Here is a 23,216-nt window from a genome sequence, read left to right as displayed (position 1 = left end):
AAATTGTCAAACCCATCGTCTGTATCATCAATTAGTATGTCTTTAGGAATAATGACCTCTGACTCACCATCTATGAAGTCACCTGCCAACCCATCACCTATCTGTATTAACCATTCTGCAAAACCTTTGAGATCATCATCAACTTCAACGGTACCACTAGCTGTCAGCCTCATGTTCTTTGTAAGCTTTAATATTGTGCAAAATTGCCATAGATAAAAAGAACTAATGGATGCTTGCAGAATATCTTGACATGAGCCCATAGGTATTACTAAAAGAATTTACCTAAAGTCTCCACCAAGTACAACAACTTTTTCATCAAATGGAAGATTTGTATTAAAAGATGGTTCAAACTTAAGAACATCTCTCAGAGATTTGTCGAGAGCTTCGTAACAATACTTGCTTATCATTGGGGCCTCATCCCATGTAATAACCTTTGCCTTATAGATCAGTTTACAAAGAGGTGTGCCTTGCTTTATGTTGTAAACAGAATGCTTGTTTATATTTAATGGTATCTTGAATCTTGAGTGAGTAGTATGACCATTAGGAAATAATAGAGAAGCGTGTGCTCGAAGCAACATTAAGCACAATGTTCCCAATACTCCTTAAATACGCAAAAAGAGCCCTCCAGATGAATGTCTTGCCAGTTCCTTCATAACCATATAAAAAGAAAAACCAACCATGATCATTATTCACAGAATGAATAATTGTATCAAATGTAGTGCATTGTTCATCTGTCATGGTGTTTAGCGATTGCATGTACTGCTGACCAAGTAAAGAATGATCAAAATTAAGCTCATACAACACTAATCGATCTTCTAAACCATGTACAACATATAATGATGGGTAAGGCATACACTCAAACTCTTTAAGAGACCTACCATTACTTTGCATCTTCTCCTCAATCTTGCAAGTGTTAAGTTCATGATATGTTCATAAGACAATTGAAGATCTATCAAATAAAAGATAATTACTTTATTACATATAACAAATAAAAGTTAATATTATAGAAAAAAAATTAGGCATACAAATAGTTGATAATCTAACTAAATACCTTCCAAATGATGAATCCTTCTTTGCTGAAATAAAATATCATCGGATAATTCTTTAAAGCATCTATCCTAAACAAAATTAGGGCATGCAATGTTATTGGAGATCGGCATCATGACAAATAGGTCACGAACATAGTTAGCTGAAGCCCATGTACTTGCTTCAAGAATAGCATCGACGAATTCTTTGTTATCCTGCAAAAGACCTAGCGCATGCATGCTTTTTTAAAAGTAGTATGTAGAACACCATTAACAGTACGTAAGTCTTCAAACTTTGTACAACCTTTCTGAATGTTGAGAAGAAGTCTCAGATAATAATCCTCACAATTACCTCTAGGTATATGGGTTAACCTACCAATAGAAAAACCTTATTTCCTAGGAATCTACATCAAAATGTCATCCTTCCAAACAAATTTTCTTGGGAAATCACAGTATGTCAAAGACCTGGCATATGAAAAGATTTTATTCATAATAAACCATGCTTGCAATTTAGTGAACTTAGCATTAACATGGCTAATAACATCCTGAATACTCTTGTAATCCTTAAAAACAACAGGATTTTCATCTGGTAGGTGAAATCGAAGCTTAATGACTGCAGGTTTCTTCACTTGAATATCATAACTTATAATCTCCAAGTAGCTTCACATGCAAAAATGTATCTACAGTCATATTAGTTGTTAATCTCATCTACAATTAGAGCAACAGTACCATTATCTGAAGTTGATAGAATGAAGCAGTTACACGATCGTTGCCCTTGTGAACGTACTTAAATAAATATTTGATTGCAAAACTCTGGCAAGTATGTTCAACATTAATCTGACAACCATACTTAGCAACAAAGTTGGGTTGTACGGAACAATAAAAGAGTTTGATAGAATTACAATCTTTTTGTTGATGGTGCGACCATTGTCTGGCCTACAATACTCGGGGAACCTAGCTTCATCAGTGACAATATATTGTCTAAATGGTTTGGAAAAATATTTAAAGCACATCTCATTAACCATGCAAGGGCTATTCTTGTTATGTTTGCCACATGGACCATGCACCGTGAATTTTTCCACAGCAGCATATAATTTAGGTCTCTTGCGTTTATTATGAATTTGGGCTGATATCAACCTATCTATATCATCCGGAAACTTTGGCTTTGATAGAGGATTCATGAACAATAGAATATGAGCATGAAGAAGACCCCTCTTCTGAAATTCAATAGTGCATACATCTGAAATATAAGGAATAAAGGTCATCGTTAGTATAATTCAAAATGAAGTCATGAATCTACATTAAAGATAAACATAAAAAAATATCACCTACATGCAGAGATCTTGCCAAATATGTCACCATACTTGAAATCGCTAATTAAATTGTTTAACTTAATTTTGAAAACCCTTGATGTAATATTAGGATGATCCTCTACTTTAAGGCTAGTACTTCTTAATAAATACTTTATCTCATCCCATTCTGGATTGCATGTAATAGTGATAAAAAAAACTTTGATAACCAAAATGTTTGTGAATCACAAATGCATCCTTGCAATTGTTAAATATGTATCTAGGTCCACTAGTAAAAGTGCTTAGTAGAATTACCCTTTAACGTGTTTTCATAGCATATGCTTCGCCTTTGACCAAGGATTCATGTAATAAATTGTACTTTTTCACCTTCAATTTAGGTTGGTTAAAACTTAAAACGCAAAAAACTAAGACGCTCAGACTCTACCATGGTATGCGCATTTACCAAGAATTGCTGAAATAGCCTACTGGAATTAAGTAAAATGGGTGATTCAATAGACCTTATTTGTACCTGAAATGCAAAAAAATTCCTCATGCTGCTTGTATTTCTCTTCTTTGAACCATCGATATTGTACAGAGAAGCTGTTAATATGCCAGTTCTTAATACTGTATCACGCCAAGGTTTACCCTATAGCCGTAAAGCAAAGATGATAAAGCATTACGATAGGTATAAAGCTCATAACATAATATGAAATCAAGGAGTATTAATACTAGAATCCCGATGAAAGAAACAGAAGATCAAAGAATAACTCAGGAACACAAAACGTAAAGCATTCACACACGATAGCTAAAGCACGTTGGCACGAAAAGAACAAAATACATAAAACCTTGCACAAGCTCCAAGATATACCATGTAATAGATATAAGATAAACAAGGTATATATATATGTACAATAACCAAAAGGAAACTAGCCGCATCCCGCGGAGTTTAGATCAACTAGTTAAACAAGATAAAACAGAGTTTTTGATAAAAATAGATACATCCTGTCTCTCAAAGTTTTCAAAGTAAAAGGCCTCAAAGGCAATAGTATACAAAAGGGATACTCAACTACAATAGTAAAACAAAATTAAAACATCGAGCCATCCTCCGGTCTGTCACCATCCGTAAAACTCACCGAGGTGGGTTGTGACCTGCATCTAAAAAATAACAACAACATATGGTATGAGAACCGGAGGTTCTCAGTATGATAACAGTGCCCAATAGATAAGATATAAGGTTCCGAGAAACCAAAGGCAATCTTAGAACTTCACAATGCATAATATTTCAACTTATAACATGTCTTGAAATCCACAAAAGGTTTTCTAACTTAAGGGATCTTTACTCTAACAATCACTGCTATCCCATAGCCTGCGCCAACCTATCCTACAAGGGACCCCATCACCATTGACTACTGAACTTCCTCAATCCTAGTAGAAAACACAAGTAAATGCAAGCAAATAATAGACAAGTAGGTTACATGTACATCATATAACACAGGTAGCATTTAGGCATGTTATACAACTAGGCAAAAAGCAAATAAACAATCTAAACACGGATATTTTATACGCTTTTTGGCATTATTTTCATATAGTTTCTAGTATGTTTTGTTTAGTTTTTATTAAGTTTTTATAGGTTTTAGTGTTAAATTCACATTTTTGGATTCTACTATGAGTTTGTGTTTTTGTGCAATTTCAGGTATTTTCTGGCTGAAATTGAGGAGTTGGAGCAAAAGTCTAATTCAGAGACAGAGAAAGCACTGCAGATGCTGTCCGGATCTGACCTCCTTGAACTTGGAAGAGTTTTTCTGGAGATACAGAAGTCCAAATGGAGCTTTCTCAACGTCTATGGAAAGCTAATTTCCATAGCTTTCCAGCAATGTATAATAGTCTATAGTTTGCTTCAGATTAGAAGGCCCAAAAATGGCGTCCAACGCCAGCCTCCTGCCCCCTTCCAGGCGTCCAGCGCCCAAGAAGAAGAGACCAACGTCCAAACGCCCAAAGAGGACCCCCTAGCCAGCGTTCAATGCCCTGGAGGCCTCCTAGCATATCGATCTCATCAAAGCTCAACCCAAACACTTACCAAGTGGGCCCCAGAAGTGGATTTTAGCACTAAAAAGATTGTTTTACCTTTACTAGTCATTAGTTTAGTATTTAAAGTAGAAGATCACTCTTTGTTATGGATCTTCAGCCACTTTACATATTATTTTCATTTTTACCATTGTATTTTCTATCATTATGAGTTTCTAAACCTCCTAGGTTGAGAGGAGGAGCCCTGCTGAGTCCTATGAATTAATAAAAGTATTACTGTTTTCCTTCAATCTGTGTTTGATCAATTCTAAGATGTATACTCGTTCTTCAACATGGTGAATAGGATGATCCGTAACAATCAGCTCTGTTTATTATACTAAGACCGCGTGCCTGACAACCACCCGTGTCTACTTGGGTTCGTGTGAATACGTGGTTGGAAAGCACGAACCGCCAGCTTGAGACGGTTAATCCATGACTTCGTTGGGGACTTCTCCAGACACCAGTTCAGCTAATTTACAGGGAGATTAGGGTCTCTATGGTAAAGGCTAGAACCCAAAGAAGCATCATTCTCTGATCCGGATGATTCAACCTTGTCTGTGGCGTTTTGAGTAGGAGCACCAAAGAGAATGAACTGCTAGAGCTTCACCCTCGTTCAGATTGTATGATCGCGGCCATACTGCATTTGATCTGAAGCAGAAGAGATTGATGATCGCGGCCATACGGCGTTGATCACATACAGCCTGCCATAGAAGAAATCATTCACAAGTAAAGGAGACAGTAATACCAGAGTTAATTCAGAAAGACAAAGCAACTCCAATCCTTAACCAATTCCTATTACTGATTCCATTCAAATTTATAAAGTATTTTATACCCTTTTTTTTTAGACATTTTCACTCTATCAAACAATCAAACCAATTCTTCTATCCGCCTGACTAAGACCTGCGAGATAATCATAGCTTGCTTCAAACCACAATCCTCGTGGGATCGACCCTGACTCGCTCAGGTATTACTTGGACGACCCAGTGCACTTGCTGGTATAGTTGTACGGAGTGTGGGGATTCATGCACCAAGTTTTTGGCGTTGTTGTCGGGGATTATTCGAGTTTGGACAACTGACGGATTATCTTGTTCCCTAGATCAGATATTGTCTTTAATTTTGTTAAAGTCTTTTAATTTTATTTTCTTCTTCTTTTTTTTTCGAAAAAAAATTCAAAATTTTTTTTCTTTTATTTGTTTAATCTTTGTTTTTGGTTTGAGTCTTTTGTTTTTGTTCTTGTGAATTTTCGAATTTCTTGAGTCTTTCTACTAAAAATTTTCAAAATCTTTTTTGTTTTTGGCGATGTATTTTCTTTTGATTTTCTTACTTTTGAATCTTACCTATTTCTTGTTTTCTTTTTCAAAATCTTTTCTTTTCTTTAATAATCTTTGCCTTTTGTATGAGTCTTGTGTCAATCTTTAAGTTTGGTGTCCCTTGGTCACTTTGGTTTTCATTTCTTTTAACCTGTTCTTGGTTTTTCTTTCTTCATATTCGAATTATTCTTGGTTATTTTCCTTGTTTGATTTCAAAAATTTTAAGTTTGGTTTCTTTTAGTGTTTTTATTTTAAAATTTTCGAAAATAGTGTGTTTGGTTTTCAAAAATTTTAAGTTTGGTGTCTTTTGCATGTTCTTGTGTTCTTTGAATTCTTTGAGTTTTGTTCTTGGTGTTCTTCTTGATCTTCAAAGTGTTCTTGTTTTTCTTTTTGTTTTGATCTTAAAATTTTTAAGTTTGGTGTCTCTTTGTGTTTTTCTTGTCAATTTTCGAAAATTACTCTTCTTAGATCTAAAAATTTTAAGTTTCTTGTCTTTTTGTTGCTTTTCTCTTTCCTCATTAAATTCAAAAATAAAAAAATATCCTTTTTATCTTTATTTTAATTAAAAATTTCGAAAATTGCATTAAAAATTCATATTTTAATTTTAAATTTTTATCTTATCTTATCTTAGTTTTCAATTTTTAAAATCAAATCTTTTCAAAAATTATATCTTTTTCAATTCTTATCTTAAATTTTTATCTTTCTTCAAAATTAAAAAATTTAAAATTCAAAAATCTTATTTTATCTTATTTCAAATTCAAATTTTAAAAATTAAATTTTTTCAAAATTCAAATCTTTTTTAAATCTTTATCTTATCTTATTTCAAATTCAAGATTCAAAATTTAAAATTTCAAAATTTAAAATTTAAATTTCAAATCTTTTTTATTTAAAACTTATCTTCTCTTAACTTTCTTATCTTATCTTTCTTACCCAACTTATCTTATCTTCTCTATCTTATCTTCTTTTAAATTTTAAAATTAAATCTTTTTTTAAATATTTTCAATTCTTATCTCATCTTGTTGACTATTTCAAATATTTTTAAAATTAAATTTTTTCTAATCTTCTATCTTATCTTATTTTCAAATCTTTCTTAATTAGTTAGTTGTTCTCTCTCTTCTTTTTCAAAACTTACTAACTAATTCCTCTCTCTTCTAATTTTTGAAATTTCTTAATTATTTCTTTTATTTTCAAATTAGTTTTCCATTTTTGTTTTATTTATTTATTTAATTTTCGAAAAAAAATTTAATTTAAAAAATTTGAATTCCATCTCTCTCCTTCTACCTCCATTCTTCTTGTCTTCTCAAGACATTTTAGTGGAAGTGCTCTATACTCTAATATAGAGACACACACCTTCCTACTTCCTTGTTTCCTGACTGAGTATACAGGAACAGGAAGAGTTCACCATGAACCCGCATGGGAATGAACAGTTCAGAAGAACTTTGGAGTCTTATACAGTCCCCACTCCTAACTTCTATGGAGGCAACATTAGCATACCTCCTATTGGAGTAGCTAACTTTAAGCTCAACCCACAGTTAATCATTCTAGTCCAGCTAAACTACCAATTTCATGAACTTCCACAAGAAGAGCCCATGGAATTCCTTGCAGAATTCATGCAATTAGCTGACACAGTATACACTGAGGGAGTAAACCAGGATGTCTACAGATTGATGCTTTTTTCCTTTGTTATTAAAGACCAGGCAAAGAGGTGGTTAGATAACCTACCCAAGTCTAGCTTGAAAATATGGAATCAGCTGGTGGACAAGTTTTTGAATCAATACTTTCCTCATGGAAGCTGACCCAGTTGAGACTGGACATCCAAGGCTTCAAACAAGGAGATACTGAATCCCTTTATGATGCTTGGATGAGATACAAGATGATGCTAAGGAAATGCCCTACTAAAATGTTTTCAGGATGGGTAAAGTTAGACATCTTCTATTATGGACTCATAGATATGGCTAAGATGTCCTTAGACCATTCTGTTGGTGGTTCAATCCACATGAACAACACTATTGAATAAGCTCACGAGCTTATTGAGACAGTTTCCAGCAATCAGCATCTATACTCATCTAATGAGACTCTAGTGAAAGGAGAGGTTAAGACAGTGTCCATTGAGTTAGACCCTCCTGAGCAAAGTGAGTCATTAACCCAGCAACTGCACTCCCTTGCACAATAAACGTTGAAATTGCAAGAGATGTTGCAAGAAGCCCGAGCCTCTAATAAGAATATAGAGGCACAGTTGAGTTAAGCTAGATAGCACTTGTCTGAACAGATAAGAGAAGAGTGCCAAGCTCTTCAATTAGGGAGTAACCTGAACACCCAGCCTCAGAACAGTAAGACACAGGGAGAGAAAGAAATGGCAGCAGATGAACAAGCTACAGCCCAAGGTACCATCAGGGGCGTTGAACACCCAGAAAGGGATGGCAGCCAGGGCGTCCAACGCCTAGAAGGGAACAGCCCAGGCATTGAATGCCAGCCCAAGGGAGACCAGACACGTGTAAGTGCTGGGAACACCCCTCCTAAGTAGGTTGGTGACCCTTCTTTAGGCACTATGGACACTCACCCTGCACCACTCATGGCCCTTGAGTACAAGGCCAAGTTACCATACCTTCAAAGACTCCAGAAAGAAGAAAAGGATAGGCAATTTGCCAAATTCTTAGAAGCTTTTAAGAAGCTGGAGATCAAAATCTCCTTTGCATAGGCTCTTGAACAAATGCCTTCATATGCTAAGTTCATGAAGGAAATACTAAACAACAAGAGGGATTGGAGGGAAATAGAGACAATAGCTCTTAATAAGGAGTGCAATGCAGTCATTTAGAGGAACCTTCCTCAGAAACTGCAGAGACACCCTAACACTCCTCTCAGAGATACAGAAGTGAATCTAAGAGAAGAGTGTCTGGCCCTCATTAGTACCAAGGAGGCTGAGCCTCAGATGGTACACACTATTGAGGAACTAAATAAAGAAGAGACTCAAGAAGAGGCTGGGAGCACATTGTTGCACGCCCCTCTTATGGGAAGAAAGCCTGAAGTACCACACCCTCAGTTGCCCCAAAAGGAGACCAAGGATGAGCAATGCTCACAACCCTTGGAAGGCTTTGAAGAGATGCAAATCAATATTCTTTTTTTTGAGGTTGTGAAACAATGGTCTCTATCTACTGGAAAAAACCTCTCTGATGCTGAGAGAGGCGAATTAGTGATGAGGTTACAGAAGGATTACATGGTTATCAAGGTCCTTCAACCTCCACTACCCCCTGACAAAGGAGGTACTTCCATGCAGAGTACAATACTGGAGCCTCCTCCCCTGGTGAAAACTCATACAGTTTTCCTAGACATCAAACTTAAGTTTAGTGTTGGGGAGTCATCACCTACCAAGGAGGAAGGTCCCAAGAGGAAAATGCATAGGGGATGGAGAAACAATACAAGCCCTACCCTAACAAGCAAGGAGAATCAAACTCATCACACTAAAAGAAAGCTTGTTAGGAGGAATTCAAATATGAGGGCACTGATCTCCTCCTCTTCTCCCATGGAGTCATTTTTGTTAACCAACTGAAAGAAGAGGAAGAAATTCAGCAATCGAGTGTCAAACTAATGACATTAAAGAAGAGCTTGTTGGGAGGCAACCCAACCATGATCAGAACAGCAAACAGAAACGTTTAGTAATGAAAACAGAACACTCTAGATGGAGTGTCTTGCTGGCGTTGAACGCCAGCCATGGTGTAGTAGCTGGGCATTCAACGCCCATTTGGAGGGCAGGGAATTCAATTGCTCTGGCCTCTCAGGACCAGGAGGTCCCAAAGAATCTCCACTTACACCACCCTCTTCTACTCTATTCTTTTCCACTGTTCATGTTTGCTCGAGGTCGAGCAAAACCCTTAAGTTTGGTGTTGCAAAAGCTTTGCTTTTTGACTTCTACAACTCCTAAGTATGGCATCAAAGGCAAAGGAGTGACATTGGAGATATCAAGCATCACATTGGATCCTCAAGGAGGAGTACTCGCCGCCACCATTAAAGGTGGATTCGTTCTCTTTACCTTATTTTCTGATGTATTTTTCTTTTTTCTGTTATGTTGTATTGCCTGTGCTCTTGTTCTTGTTGCATGATCACTTGCATTTATGTCTTAAGGCTATAAAATGTTCCATATGTCTCTCACCTTGCTTAAAAGAAAATTTTAATTAAAAAGAATTGAAAGATATATGAATTTCAAGTTTAAAATAAGAATAATTTAATTATTTTGATGAGGTGGCATTGCTTTTGTTTTCTGAATGCATGAATAAACAGTGCATATTTGAAGTTGAAATTTTAGAATGTTGGCTCTTGAAAGAATGATGAAAAAGGAAAAGTATTATTGGTAATTTGAAAAATCCAAAAATTGATTCTTGAAGCAAGAAAAAGCAGCAAAAAGAAAAAGAAAAGCACGTTGCAAAAGGAAAAAAATTAAATGGCAAAAAAAAAAAAAGAAAAAAAACAGAAAAAGCCAATAGATCTTTAAACCAAAAAGGAAGAGCAAAAAGCCAGTAACCCTTTAAACCAAAAAGCAAGGGTAAAAGGATCCAAGGCTTTGAGTATCAGTAGATAGGAGGGCCTAAAGGAATAAAATCCTGGTCTAAGCGGCTCAAACAAGCTGTCCCTAATCATGTGTTTGTGGCATGAAGGTATCAAGTGAAAAGCTTGAGACTGAGCGGTTAAAGTCGTGATCAAAAGTAAAAAGAGTGTGCTTAAGAACTCTGGACACCTCTATCTGGGGATTCTAGCAAAGCTGAATCATAATCCGAAAGGATTCACCCAGTTAAAGTGTCTGTGGCATTTATGTATTCGGTGGTAATACTAAAAAACAAAGTGCTTAGGGTCACGACCAAGACTCTGAAAGCTGTGTTCAAGAATAAAAAAGAACTGAACTAAGAGAGACAATAATATCATCTGGATTCTAAGTTCCTAAAGAGACCAACATTTCTGAGTTTCAAAGGATAGTGAGATGCCAAAACTATTCAGAAGAAAAAAGCTACTAAGTCCCGCTCATCTAATTGAAACTGAGCTTCATTGGAAACTCTGACATTTATTGTATCTTAATCTTCTTTTTATCCTACTGTGTTTTTTAGTTGCTTGGGGACAAGCAACAGCTAATTTTGGTGTTGTGATGAGCGGATATTTTATACGCTTTTTGGCATCATTTTCATATAGTTTCTAGTATGTTTTGTTTAGTTTTTATTAAGTTTTTATAGATTTTAGTGTTAAATTCACATTTTTGGATTCTACTATGAGTTTGTATGTTTTTGTGCAATTTCAAGTATTTTCTGGATGAAATTGAGGAGTTAGAGCAAAAGTTTGATTCAGAGACAGAGAAAGCACTGCAGATGCTGTCCGAATTTGACCTCCATGCACTTGGAAGAGCTTTTCTGGAGCTAAAGAAGTCCAAATGGAGCGTTCTCAACGGCTATGGAAATTTGACTTCCAGAGCTTTCCAGAAATATATAATAGTCCATACTATGCTTCATATTAGAAGGCCCAAAACTGGCATCCAACGCCAGCCTCCTGCCCCCTTCCAGGCGTCCAGCGCCCAAGGAGAAGAGACCAGCATCCAAACGCCCAAAGAGGACCCGCTATCCAGCGTTCAATGCCCTAGAGGCCTCCTAGCACGTGGAGCTTATCAAAGCTCAGCCCAAACTCTCACCAAGTGGGCCCCAGAAGTGGATTTTAGCACTAAAAATACTATTTTACCCTTACTAGTCATTAGTTTAGTATTTAAAGTAGAAGATCACTCTTTGTTATGGATCTTCAGCCACTTTTCACATTATTTTCATTTTTACCATTGTATTTTCTATCAGTATGAGTTTCTAAACCTCCTAGGTTCACTACAAGAAAACACGTCTATTGCCACGCTTTTAAAGCGTGTAGAAAAGCTGAAAAAAGCGTGGCGATAGCTTTTCGCCACGCTTTTTGAGCTACCGCCATGCTTTTTTCAATCTATCGCCACGCTTTTTTTTGCCATGCTTTTTTACAAATTGCCACTTTTAAAAGCGTGGCTATAGGTGGGAGATATGGCCACGCTTTTAAAGCGTGGCGACAGGGAGAGATACAGCCACGCTTTTAAAGCATGGCGATAGGGAGAGATACAACCACGCTTTTAAAGCGTGGCGATAGAGAGAGATACGGCCACGTTTTTAAAGCGTGGCGATAGCCTTATCAAATTAAAAAAAAAAAAAATCCTTTTTGACTTTTCCTTTATCACTACACAATATAAATTTTCAGTCCTTTTTTATTACCAAACCAGTATGCAATTTTTATTACAAGACAAATCAAACAGTAATTACTAACATATATAATTATTGCTATAATTGTTTTATACATTAATAATCAAATACAAAATAAATCTCGGGTTCAAAACTCTAATTTCTCAACAAGCTTTTCAACTTGAGCAAAAAATACAATGCTATCTAATACTTCAATATCCATCATTTAGTGTATAGCCTTCCAGCAATTCTTTAATATCTTCAAGCATTCTTCGTCAGTTACTCTAGAGAAAATTCACAAAACATAGGCCAGTTACTGACCTCACTTGTGTCCTCATTTTCTGGACCAAAACTCAAATAAACATCCATCATAAATCAGAACTTCTTGTCACACAACCAGAACAACACAATCCACTATGGTTATGGTATGATTTTACCCACCGGCATCTGGAGTTTCAAGAACAGATGCCTTAACTTGTGAATTCATACAACATGGAAAGAATCTGGAGCACTGAATCCTCATTCTGATATGCACAAGTCAAACTTGAATTAACAAAAGCTTCTTCCACTTTTAATAATGCGCCTTTTCCAAATATGTCAAAAATTGGCAAGTCCTCTTTACTCCACCAGAAGTCTAACAAAACCTTATTCGCTGCCTTGAGATACTTCAATCATGGTCTTTAACTTGGTTTTCCTAATCTCATGGCCATCTGGTATTGCAGGATAGCACACTCTCTGCATATATCAGCAATTCAATTTGACTAAACACTCAATATACATTGAACAATTCCAAAACCCTTGCCCATCAAAGAAAGAAAAAGTTAACCAAAACTCGAAGCACACACATGGCAAAACTGAAACAAAGTTCACAAAAAATAAAATAAAATAAATGGAGGTTCTGGAGTAAAAAAAATTCACCTGATCTGCCAATGAATTCTCCAGCAACTGAGCCTTTTGAAGACTCATATTATCAGTAGCAGCAGCAACATAGAATCTGGGATTGAACTTATCTTTCTGTAACACTGCCAATAGAGGTCTTGATTGAAAACCTTCTCAGCCTATAAGGACATGAAATAAAAGGCAGAAATATCAGCCAACAGTAACACTTTCAGTGACAATTAAAACGGGAGAACATTTCATATGATTCAGAGGATTTCAATCAAGCAATTGGCAAAAGTAGTGCAGATCTAATGCTATACAAGATAAATCACCATAAGACAGTAAGAGAAAATAATAAAAATGAATCTATGTTCTGACTTCTGTTAATATTATAATGTGCTAAGGTTGAAGATGAATCTAAATGACTAAACTAATCTTCTAATTGTTCTCATTTTGCTTGTTAATATCATGGAAATCTACTTGCATGAACTCAGGTCAGTCATACCATAGTGTATTATTGATTATTCCACTGAGATATGAAATGAAATTACCTCTGAACAAATTCTGCCAAAAGTGAAAATAGTCTTAATAGGGTACAACCCACGCAAGGTCTCAGCACCCAGAAGTATTGCATCACTGCCTGTATGTTTGTTTAAAAATTCAACAAACATGAACCCAATAAGTAGTTATAACTGAAGATAGAAACCAAAAATCATTCAGAAGAATACAGTTACAGCTTCAAGCGCACGAAAAATGGGATCAGTAAATTCAAAAAAAAAAGGGCTTAATCATTACATGTGGCATCATACAGCTGGTAACTTACCATCCAAAACAGCATTGGCAACATCAGTGGCTTCAGCACGAGTGGGTCTTAAGTTGTCAATCATACTGTCCACAACACGTGTAAGTACAGCAGGTTTTCCAGCCATATTACACTTGTATAGGACAGATTTTCGAAATAAGAACACCTACAAAAGCAAATCAAAATTAATTAACATTGACTTTCCATTCACAAAGCAAATATAATTATACATTTACAATAAGAAGCATGGCAGAGGCAACAATAATAAATGTGGTTCAGTTCAAAGAAAATTTGTAACATTAGATGCACTATTTTAAACCTTTTTTAAACATATGGAAGCATCCATTTGTTTTAATTTATTCAAATATCAAATGCATTATCCACATGACCCCAAACATAGCTATTTACACCCACAACATGAGTCATTCAAACAACAAAATGAATTTCAAAGGCAAAACTAACCTTCTCTGGTGGAAGACCAATGCCCAAATTACCATGAGATAGGATAATACCATCAGCTTCTCGTAGAATCTCATCAAAATGGGTCAGGCCCTAATTTCAACACAGACATAAGATTGAATCAGCATAGTCAATAAGAGTATATCTTAAAAGAGAAAAGTTAACACTATGAAGACATCAAAATCACCTCAACATTTCAATCTTAGCAAAAATTTGGGTCTGGCTGAGATCACCCAATTTGGAAAGGAATTCACGGGCCTGAATTACAACATAAAAAGTATGTTAATAGCAAAGCTGAGCAATAGAAAGATTATCAATTATGATTTTGAAATCACTGAACTGAAGAAAAGGGCATTAGACTCGAAATAACCTGGCGAACATCTTCGGCATGACGATTATATGAAAGTGACAGAAAATCAATTTTGTTTTTGACTCCACAGGTGCTAATAACCTGAAATAAACAAATGATTAAAAATTAAATAAAACAGCCCCTAAACTCTAAGGAAATATATTTTTTAGGCCAGGAGTCAGAGACAAACATTATGTGTGCAATGATACATGAATCATTCAAAAAGGCGACTCAAATGCAGAAATTACCTCCATTGTACAATTCTGGGATCGAAACTTGAGTGATCAAAAATAAAATAAAATAAAATAAGAACAGAGAGCACTAAACCAAAATTGACATGAGAACACCAAACAACAAATTAAAATCAAATAATTAAAAAACTGCAACCACAAAAGTTAGAGAACAAATTCAAAATCAACAAAAATCAAGAATCAAGAACATAATAGAAACTGGCAGTGAAAAATAGATGCAGACAAAATACAAGAACAAAAATCAAGAACAGAAACGAGCAATAAAAAATAGATGCAGGAAAAAATCAAGAACCAAAAATCAAGTACAAAACAGGAAAAAAATAGCAGTAGTAAAAAATCATAATGAAAATCAAGAATCAAGAATAGCAACCAAGAGAATACTAGAGAACTGCAGAAAATAAAGTGCTTACAGTCTTTAGATAACAAAGTCAACCACAACAATTACAAAATCGCAACTGAATATAAAGTGCTTACAGTCTTTCTTGGCGACGGAGAGGGCTGTTTGGTGACAGAGATAGACAAAGGAGGTGCTTGGTGACGGCGGTCTTCTTGGCCGTGGAGAGGTGCTTGGGGGCGGCGAGGGCTTCTTGGACGATGGCGCTCTCTGCGACGGAGAAGAGCACCGCGGTAGGGACTCGCGACTTGGTGACGAGGAACGTGCCACCGCCGCGGATTGCGTGAGAAGGATGGCGGGGCATGAGAAGGGCACCGCGAATGGAGGAGGATGTAGGGACGCGCTACGGTCTACGACTCTACGGATGGAGGGGGCTCTATCGAGAAGGATAATTGTCAAAATGTAAATACCAAAACATTAATGTAAGGATCTGAGAAACCTAACAATTTAGCAAATTAAAACAACAAAAGCCCAATAATTTAGCAAATTATCAACTTAACAGGTTCAAAAACAGAAAATCACAACAAAAAAAAAATAAAAATAACAGAAGAACAACAGAACAACAGCACAAGAACAATTAGCAAATTAACAAGTTCACACTAACAGTTAAATTTACTAGAAGAACACTAATGCAAGTGGAATCATCATGCTAATATATTTTCTACAAAGATGCTATTTGTGCAGCTAAAATTTCCTAATTACTAAGATCCAGTTATTCTAATTTCACATGCAATCAACTTACTAAGTTTCTAAAAGCTAGAAATGATAAAACCAACCCGAAATATGGTTAAAGCATTTCATCAAATATGTTGAGTGCGGTAAACTTGAAACGAAATAAGAGAATTCAAAGCTTAGTATCAATGTGATAGAGAAGAGAACATAACTATTGTATACTTTAATTCAGTCTATGAAAAAAATCCAAACCACTGCAAAATCAAATAGTTACTTATTGTAATAGAAATAAGAAGTTGCAGATTTTCAAGCAGAGTATTGGTGTTGTGTGAGTGTATTGTCTGGTGGTGGGTTTAGGGAACTCACGGCGGCGACAAAGAGAGCAGTTCGACGGCTAGGTGGAGCGCACGGGTTGGTCGTAGAGTTTGAAGCAGGGCAATGTAGCTTCCAGACGAACGCGAACGTGAATGGTGAACGGCGAGTGAACGCGAACGGTGAACACCGAGCAAACTTGAACGGCGAAGAACCCGAACGAAGACGACGGCTGAACGAAGACGCGAATGTTAGCGACAACCAACGGCGGCGGAAGCGCGACTGAGCAGACAAAGAGGACGGACGCCGAGCTCGAGGAAGCAGCTAGATAGACGGACGGACGGCAGCAGTATGCCACTTATTGCAGCGGCGGTGGTGTAGGCTTACAGTGCTAGGGTTTTTTGGCTGAGTTTCTGTGAATGAAAGAAACGGAGGGAGAAAGGGAGAAAGAAACGAAGGAGCTTCAGAACCAAGAGTGAAAGTAAGAAAATTTGGCAAAAACGACGAAGTTTCTTTTAAACCGGTCGGTTCTCTGTCCAGTTCAACCATTCCTGTAGCTCTCTACGGACACGCTTTTGAAGCGTGGCAGAAAAAAACCCTTTGGCCACTCTTTTAAAGCGTGCTAAAAGAGTACCAGGATATGGCCACGTTTTGTAAGCGTGGCTGTAATGAAACCCTGTCGCCATGCTTTTAAAATGTCCTTGTTTCTCTCTATGGCCACGCTTTTGAAGCGTGGCAGAAAAAAAAACGTGGCCGTTTCTCTAATCAATTGCCACCCTTACAAAAGCGTGGCCGTAGATCCTTTTCGCCACGCTTTTGAAGCGTGGCAAAAAAATAGTAGCCAAATCTCTAATCTACCACCACCTTCATAAAAGCGTGGCCATTGACCACTTTTGGCCACGCTTTTGAAGCGTGGCAAGAAAAAAGTGTGGATATAGGCCTTTTTTCTTGTAGTGGTTGAGAGGAGGTGCCCTGCTGAGTCCTATGAATTAATAAAAGTATTATTGTTTTCCTTCAATCCGTGTTTGATCAATTCTAAGATGTATACTCGTTCTTTAACATGGTGAATAAGATGATCCGTGACAATCAGCTCTGTTCATCATACTAAGACTGTGTGCCTGACAACCACCCGTGTCTACTTGGGTTCGTGTGAATACGTGGCTAGAAAGCACGAAACCCCAGCTTGATTATACATCTCTCAGATGGCTAATCCATGACTTCGTTAGAGACTTCTCGAGACACCAGTTCAACCGATTTACGAGGAGATTAGGGTCTCTATGGTAAAGGCTAGAAACCAAAGAAGCAGCATTCTCTGATTTGGAAGATTCGACCTTGTCTGTGGCGTTTTGAGTAGGAGCACCAAAGAGAATGAACTGCTAGAGCTTCACCCTCGTTCAGATTGGATGACCGCGGCCATACGGCATTTAATCTGAAACAGAGGAGACACTACAAGAAAAACACCCATTCAGGTACACTTGAAAAGTGTAGCTAAAAGTGAAAAAAAAATGATGCCTTAGGCTACGGCTACGCTTTTTGGGCTACGGCTACGCTTTTTGGGGTGATTCCTATTTGGCTATTGCCTATTCTCAAAGGCTACGCTTTTCTGCACCAAGGGCTACGCTTTTGGCGTTTGGAAATAGGCTACGCTTTTCAAGTGATGCTGTCCAGGATCAAAGGCTACGCTTTTCAGCTTTCATTTTTCCAGAATAGGCTACGCTTTTCAACGCTAGTGCATCACTTGTAAAGCGTAGCCACATTGTATACCATAGCTACTTTTTATAAGCGTAGCCCTAGATCCCTCTTTTTTTTGTATACTATAGCTACTGTATATAAGTGTAGCCTTAGGTCCCTCATTGTTTTTTTTTATTTTCTATATATATATATATATATATATATATATATATATATATATATATATATATATACATATATATATGATTAATTATTACATGTATAATAATTTTGCATTTTTATTTGAATGAATTGAATATTATAAAATAAAAATAAATACATAATTATACTAAATAATTTCTTTAAATGAATACATAATTCTATTCTACGTGTTAGCGTCTTTTTGAGACTACTGAGAACAATTTGCGAGTCCTTGCTACCCAAGACAAATAAAAAAGAATTGCTGTATATAATGCTTCCATGACTCTTTGAAGTTCCTTGCTATGAGAAGCCTTCATGTTTCATGAACATTGCATAAAGCAGCTCATTCCATGTATCAGGTACACCGGGCAGACACCAGTGGCTGCAATCTTGCCGATGGAGTGCCGCCGTGCCGCCATTCGGACCAAGATAGTAGATTGATGAGTGTCCATCTTTTCTCTGAGCTGTCATCTCTGTTATATTCAATATTTTCAACTTGACAAGTTCAGTGATGTTTTTATATGATGATAGCAATGAATTGCCTATTTTGAATTGTGACCAGTTATCATTAGGCACTAATGACATATTAAGCTCTGGCAGTGTTTCCAAATGACAACTTCCACCGCTTCTCCAATCTCCACTTCTGTTCATACATTATTGGATAAATATATGTAAAACTTGGAAGGCAAAATATAAATCATAACAATTGTTGCAACAAATTACAAACCTGAAGTGCACGGGTGCATATGTACGAAAGAAAACTTGACTCTTGTTAAGATTTACAGTATCTTATATCCAATTCAACACTGTCTCCATTGACTTCCTATATGCATCATCCACCTTCATTTCCATCTTAACTTCCATACCTTGCTGGAAATAACAGCCCCTGAGCAAATATGAAAAGGTTTGTTTATAGGTTTGTTTATCGAGATTCCAGAATTAATCCATGTATTAAATGATTCTTAACAGTTAGCACAACACTGCTACCAGCTCAAACAACTAAACCAAAATAACTGTAAAAATTACAGACAAAAAAATTGTAATTGCCATGCAACCATTTAACCACAAATTCAGCACAATCATCATTTAGCAAGAATTAAATTGATATAATCAAACAGATTTGGGACCCAGCAGCAGCAGCAATTAAATTATTCAAGAGATAACGGCAAAACAACAAAATAGGGCAGGAAAAAAAAGACAACCTAAAAGAAGGTGGAAATTAGGGCAGAACCGGATAGCACAGGACAGAATAGCAGCAGGTAGAATCGAAGAAAAGGAATTTGTGAAACATTAGGCAAAGACAGCAGACGCTGGTGGTGCTGGGTGAGCCACCAAATTTTGCTCCTGAAAAGGAAACACAATTATGTCCACTGGCAGGTCTCTATAGGAACAGTTTACTAAGTTTTTAAAAATCATAGGGATGCATCAAAGATCTTATTATTGCTTCATCAAAGGACATATGCTCAGGATCTTAGATTTAATAATTTTTTCTATCTTATATTTACTTAATTTGAATTAATAACTTCAAACTTAACTACTTAAAGCATGCGCTACTCAATCATTTTTTCCATGAAATGGAATTTTGTAACTCATCAATATGTTCATATATTTCTCTGTACATAAGCCCCCATATTAGGCATTCACTTTGGCTTCATTCAAAATTTTAGTTGAACCTCAGATAGAAAAGAGAAATAAAGCTGGCAGAAACATACCAAGATAAAGTCTTATTGGATGTTGAAAGATAGTTCACGAGCATACCCAAATTTCTCTTGAGGACGTCACGAACTACACTTGAAGTCTGAAAGGGGAGGGGGGAAAATGAAAAAATCATCCTCGACAAAACATTAAGGTGTATTGACAAGTATTAGTCATCTTAAATTTTTCTCTTTAAACCATACTCACAACCAGCAAAGCATACAAAATTAAAGATGATTTTTTAAATGTAGAGGTTTCATAGTTGTTTCATGTAGGCTACCTTTATCACCACATCTTTTATGGAAAGACTCATGGAAGTTTACAGCATCATCTGAGAAAAAGTACCTAAAGAAGTCTTCAACCTTTATCTACAGAGTTTACAGCACACCTGTGTATTCTTCTGGGACTGCACATTAGAAAATAAGCTCAGATCAGCAGAGGTTTTGAAAAAATATGATGGATTAATAAAACATATTTTAAGTTAAACACAATAGATATTTTTTTATCTTTTTTATAAAAGAATAATTTCATTAAGATTTAAGGAGAAGGATAATATGATAAAAAAGCAAAACAAAGGATTCATCTATAAAGCATGGCTTTTCAAATCCTAAACACAATGGGCATGAAAAATTGATCAATTTTGCTTAGGCAAAGTTTCCTAGGGTTATATATGTAATATTTTTTAACTTCTCAGACCATAAATAAACAGAGGGGTTGGAGAATTTCAAAGACGGGATCAATAAAATCCGTTTACCAACTTCTATTTGTAAGAAATCCCATTTCAATTTGGTTTCCTTTCTTATCAACAACAGAACCAACTTTTCCACCAATAAAAGTCCTCGACTCATATATATCCACCTGATCGAGAGCAATTAGAAGTAAACATACTAGATAAAATGCATTAGCTAGAATATCCTAATAAATTTAACACCATAATTGTGTTAAGAAACTGACCAAATCACTCCCCTTTGCTTCAAACAGAGACGGAGATGGTGACATTAGGGATAGAGACATACTAAATTGTCAAAATCTTGTTTGGTAAAAATAAAGACCAAAAAAATTTAAAAGTCATTTTTGTTCCCATCTCCTTACCATCCACACCAAACTACCATCTACCTTCTTCCAACACCATTCTTGACCTATAAAAATTTCCGTCTCTCTTCCAACACCATTCTTAAACCTTTCACTTGTATTATAGTCATTAACTAAGTTTGAGTTTAGTAAGCGATGACCCTTCATGGTTTATGTAGCATGTGGTATATTTAATTGTTCAATGCTTTTTTGAAGACTCGTGTTATGCAACACCTCAAAATAGACTATTTTGTCCCATTTTTCTTCTGGCTGGCAAATAATTGCTCAATCACAGGGATGAACAGATTGGCAGTAATAATGTTTAAAAATGTGGGTTGCTGATGTTAGGGATGAGCAGTGTACAGAAGAGAAATATTGGATATGTTGTTCCAGTAGTGATGACTGATGAATACAAAATTGTGAGATAAGATGAAAGTAACTATATCACTATAAAATTCAGAAGTAAAAAGAATATTAAGGAAACTAACCCTTAGCTTCCTATCTTTATGTTGAGATAAGATGAAAGTAACTATATCACTGGAAATTACATAAGCAGGCCCATTTGCATAAGGAGGATATACTTCTTCTGGCCACTCCTGCAACAATAAAATGTAAGACATCAGAACAGAACAGAAAACACAACACCATTCTTCTGAAATGGTCAAACATATGAAATTATATTTAAGGCAATGATGATATCAAAGAAAAAAATAAGTCAACTATATAAAAGAAAAATAAGCATGAAAGGTCACTACATCTTAAAAAAAGGTATTGGTATATACTATATATTACTAATAATGACATAATAATAGTAATGGATGCACAACTCATGTATTTGGTAGCTATCATACCTCATTAAACCAATTTGAGACAAAGCTAGTTCTTAATTTAATCATTTCATCATTTTTCTTTAAAATAGCTCTCAATATCTCTCTCCGGGGAGTGCAACCCCTTCTCTTTGTTTGACATTCCTTAATAGAATGTTGAACCAACACAGATTCTTTCTCTATTCCTGTTCAGCAGAGACAATGGGCTCCTTAAAAACTAGCTTAGTCTTGTTTCATACACCTAAAATTGAGACTTTCAACTTCTTAACTGAAGATTGCAGGTAAGTTTCTAGTGATCTCTTTTTAATCAAAAACCCTCCACTGCATTTGGATTCAGTCTCAGTAACAAAAATACAGAGAAAATAGACAAGCTATATATTAAATCACAGTTCACAAACCCTAAAATACCACACATCTTCATCAACAACAGCGTGCATATTATCAAATTACAGTTCACAAACCCATATTTCGCAGATTTAAACCCCCAATTAAAACCCCTAAAATAGGAACCCTAAGCCTCTGCAATTTCAGAACCAAATAGAAATCAATACATACCTATTCAATGATGTGAGCACAGCGAACACGATGATGAGAAGCACGAAGATGATGCTGGTGAGAGCGGCGCAGCGACGATGGTGAGGGCGGCACAGCGACGATCAGTGCAAGCGATGGCGGAGAGGAGCGACGGTCAGTGGGGGTTTCTTTTTGTAGTGAGAGTGAGAGGGAATGGCGAGAGTGAGAGGGTCAATGGCGAGACCGAGAGTGAGAGGGTCAATGGCGAGAGTGAAGAGAGTGAGTTGGGGGCGACGATGGTGAGCTTTGGAGGCAGGCAGGGTTTCTACTTCACGATGAAGGTGATGAAGAGACTGAGTGATGAAGGTGCTTTGGAGTGAGAGGGTTTACGAAAGTGGATGAACCTGCTTTGGAGGTGATGAGTGAGATTTGGAGGGAATGGCAAAAATTTTACTAAGTGTCATCGGTTTGCTTTCACGAAAATGAGGAAGAAAATTTACTAAGTGTTAAGTTTTTGGCTCTACATACATTAGGCATCACTTTTAAAAAGCACCTAAAACTTAACAAATAGGCTATCCTTTAAAAGCGTCTCCTTTGATACGAAAAGTGAACCTATAGATGTCAACCTACGGCTACGCTTTATAAGTGATTTCTATAATACCTAAGGCTACGCGTTTTAAATGATGCCACATTTGTGTATCCTTTTCTCTTATAAAAAGGCAACACGGAGAAAAGCGTAGCCTATTCCTAGAATAGGCTACGCTTTTCAAATGTAGTTTAAAAAAAGTGTGGCTGAATGGGTATTTTTCTTGTAGTGAGATTGATGACCGCGGCCATACGGTGTTGATCACATACAGTCTGCCATAGAAGAAATCATTCGCAAGCAAAGGAGACAGTAATACCAGAGTTAATTCAGAAAGACAAAGCAACTCTAATCCTTAGCCAATTCCTATTACTGATTCCATTCAAATTTATAAAGTATTTTATACCCTTTTTTTAGACCTTTTTCACTCTATTAAACAATCAAACCAATTCTTCTATCCGCCTAACTAAGACCTGCAAGATAACCATAGCTTGCTTCAAACCACAATCCTTGTGGGATCAACCCTGACTCGCTCAGGTATTACTTGACGACCCAGTGCAATTGCTGGTATAGTTGTACAGAGTGTGGGGATTCATGCACCAAGTTTTTGGTGCCATTGCCGGAG

General features: G+C 36.4%; 2 protein-coding genes across 2 annotated transcripts; both read right to left on the bottom strand.

Moving 5' to 3' along the window:
• Nucleotides 1-540: 540 nt before the first annotated feature.
• LOC148554922 (uncharacterized) lies at nucleotides 541-2,290 on the bottom strand. Its single transcript, XM_088490551.1, has 3 exons — nucleotides 1,788-2,290; nucleotides 1,556-1,685; nucleotides 541-903 (listed from the first exon to the last, which is right to left on the bottom strand). Exons 1-3 carry the CDS (start codon nucleotides 2,288-2,290, stop codon nucleotides 541-543), a joined length of 996 nt encoding a protein of 331 aa, XP_088346677.1.
• Nucleotides 2,291-12,874: 10,584 nt separating this feature from the next.
• LOC107646695 (pyruvate kinase 1, cytosolic-like) lies at nucleotides 12,875-15,350 on the bottom strand. Its single transcript, XM_021104276.2, has 7 exons — nucleotides 15,127-15,350; nucleotides 15,034-15,040; nucleotides 14,423-14,503; nucleotides 14,056-14,145; nucleotides 13,615-13,759; nucleotides 13,343-13,431; nucleotides 12,875-12,970 (listed from the first exon to the last, which is right to left on the bottom strand). Exons 1-7 carry the CDS (start codon nucleotides 15,348-15,350, stop codon nucleotides 12,875-12,877), a joined length of 732 nt encoding a protein of 243 aa, XP_020959935.2.
• Between the last annotated feature and the right edge of the window lie 7,866 nt (nucleotides 15,351-23,216).

This window comes from Arachis ipaensis, chromosome B6 (genome assembly GCF_059453495.1).
Source record: "Arachis ipaensis isolate K30076 ecotype BB chromosome B6, ASM5945349v1, whole genome shotgun sequence".
Taxonomy (NCBI): Eukaryota; Viridiplantae; Streptophyta; class Magnoliopsida; order Fabales; family Fabaceae; genus Arachis; species Arachis ipaensis.
The sequence above is the reverse complement of the archived record's forward strand: the minus strand, read 5'-3'. Positions and strand labels throughout refer to the sequence as shown.

Excerpts from the sequence above, each read along its gene's own strand:
- LOC148554922 (XM_088490551.1), bottom strand. The coding sequence starts at position 2,290 with ATGACCTTTATTCCTTATATTTCAGATGTATGCACTATTGAATTTCAG. Across the intron at positions 1,686-1,787 it reads TTCACAAGGGCAACGATCGT|CTACTTGGAGATTATAAGTT; the intron begins GTAACTGCTTCA and ends TTGCATGTGAAG. Across the intron at positions 904-1,555 it reads TTCAGGATGTTATTAGCCAT|ATTGAGGAGAAGATGCAAAG; the intron begins GTTAATGCTAAG and ends AACACTTGCAAG.
- LOC107646695 (XM_021104276.2), bottom strand. The coding sequence starts at position 15,350 with ATGCCCCGCCATCCTTCTCACGCAATCCGCGGCGGTGGCACGTTCCTC. Across the intron at positions 14,146-14,422 it reads ATGCCGAAGATGTTCGCCAG|GGCCTGACCCATTTTGATGA; the intron begins GTTATTTCGAGT and ends TGTTGAAATTAG. Across the intron at positions 13,432-13,614 it reads TGCCAATGCTGTTTTGGATG|GCAGTGATGCAATACTTCTG; the intron begins GTAAGTTACCAG and ends ACAAACATACAG.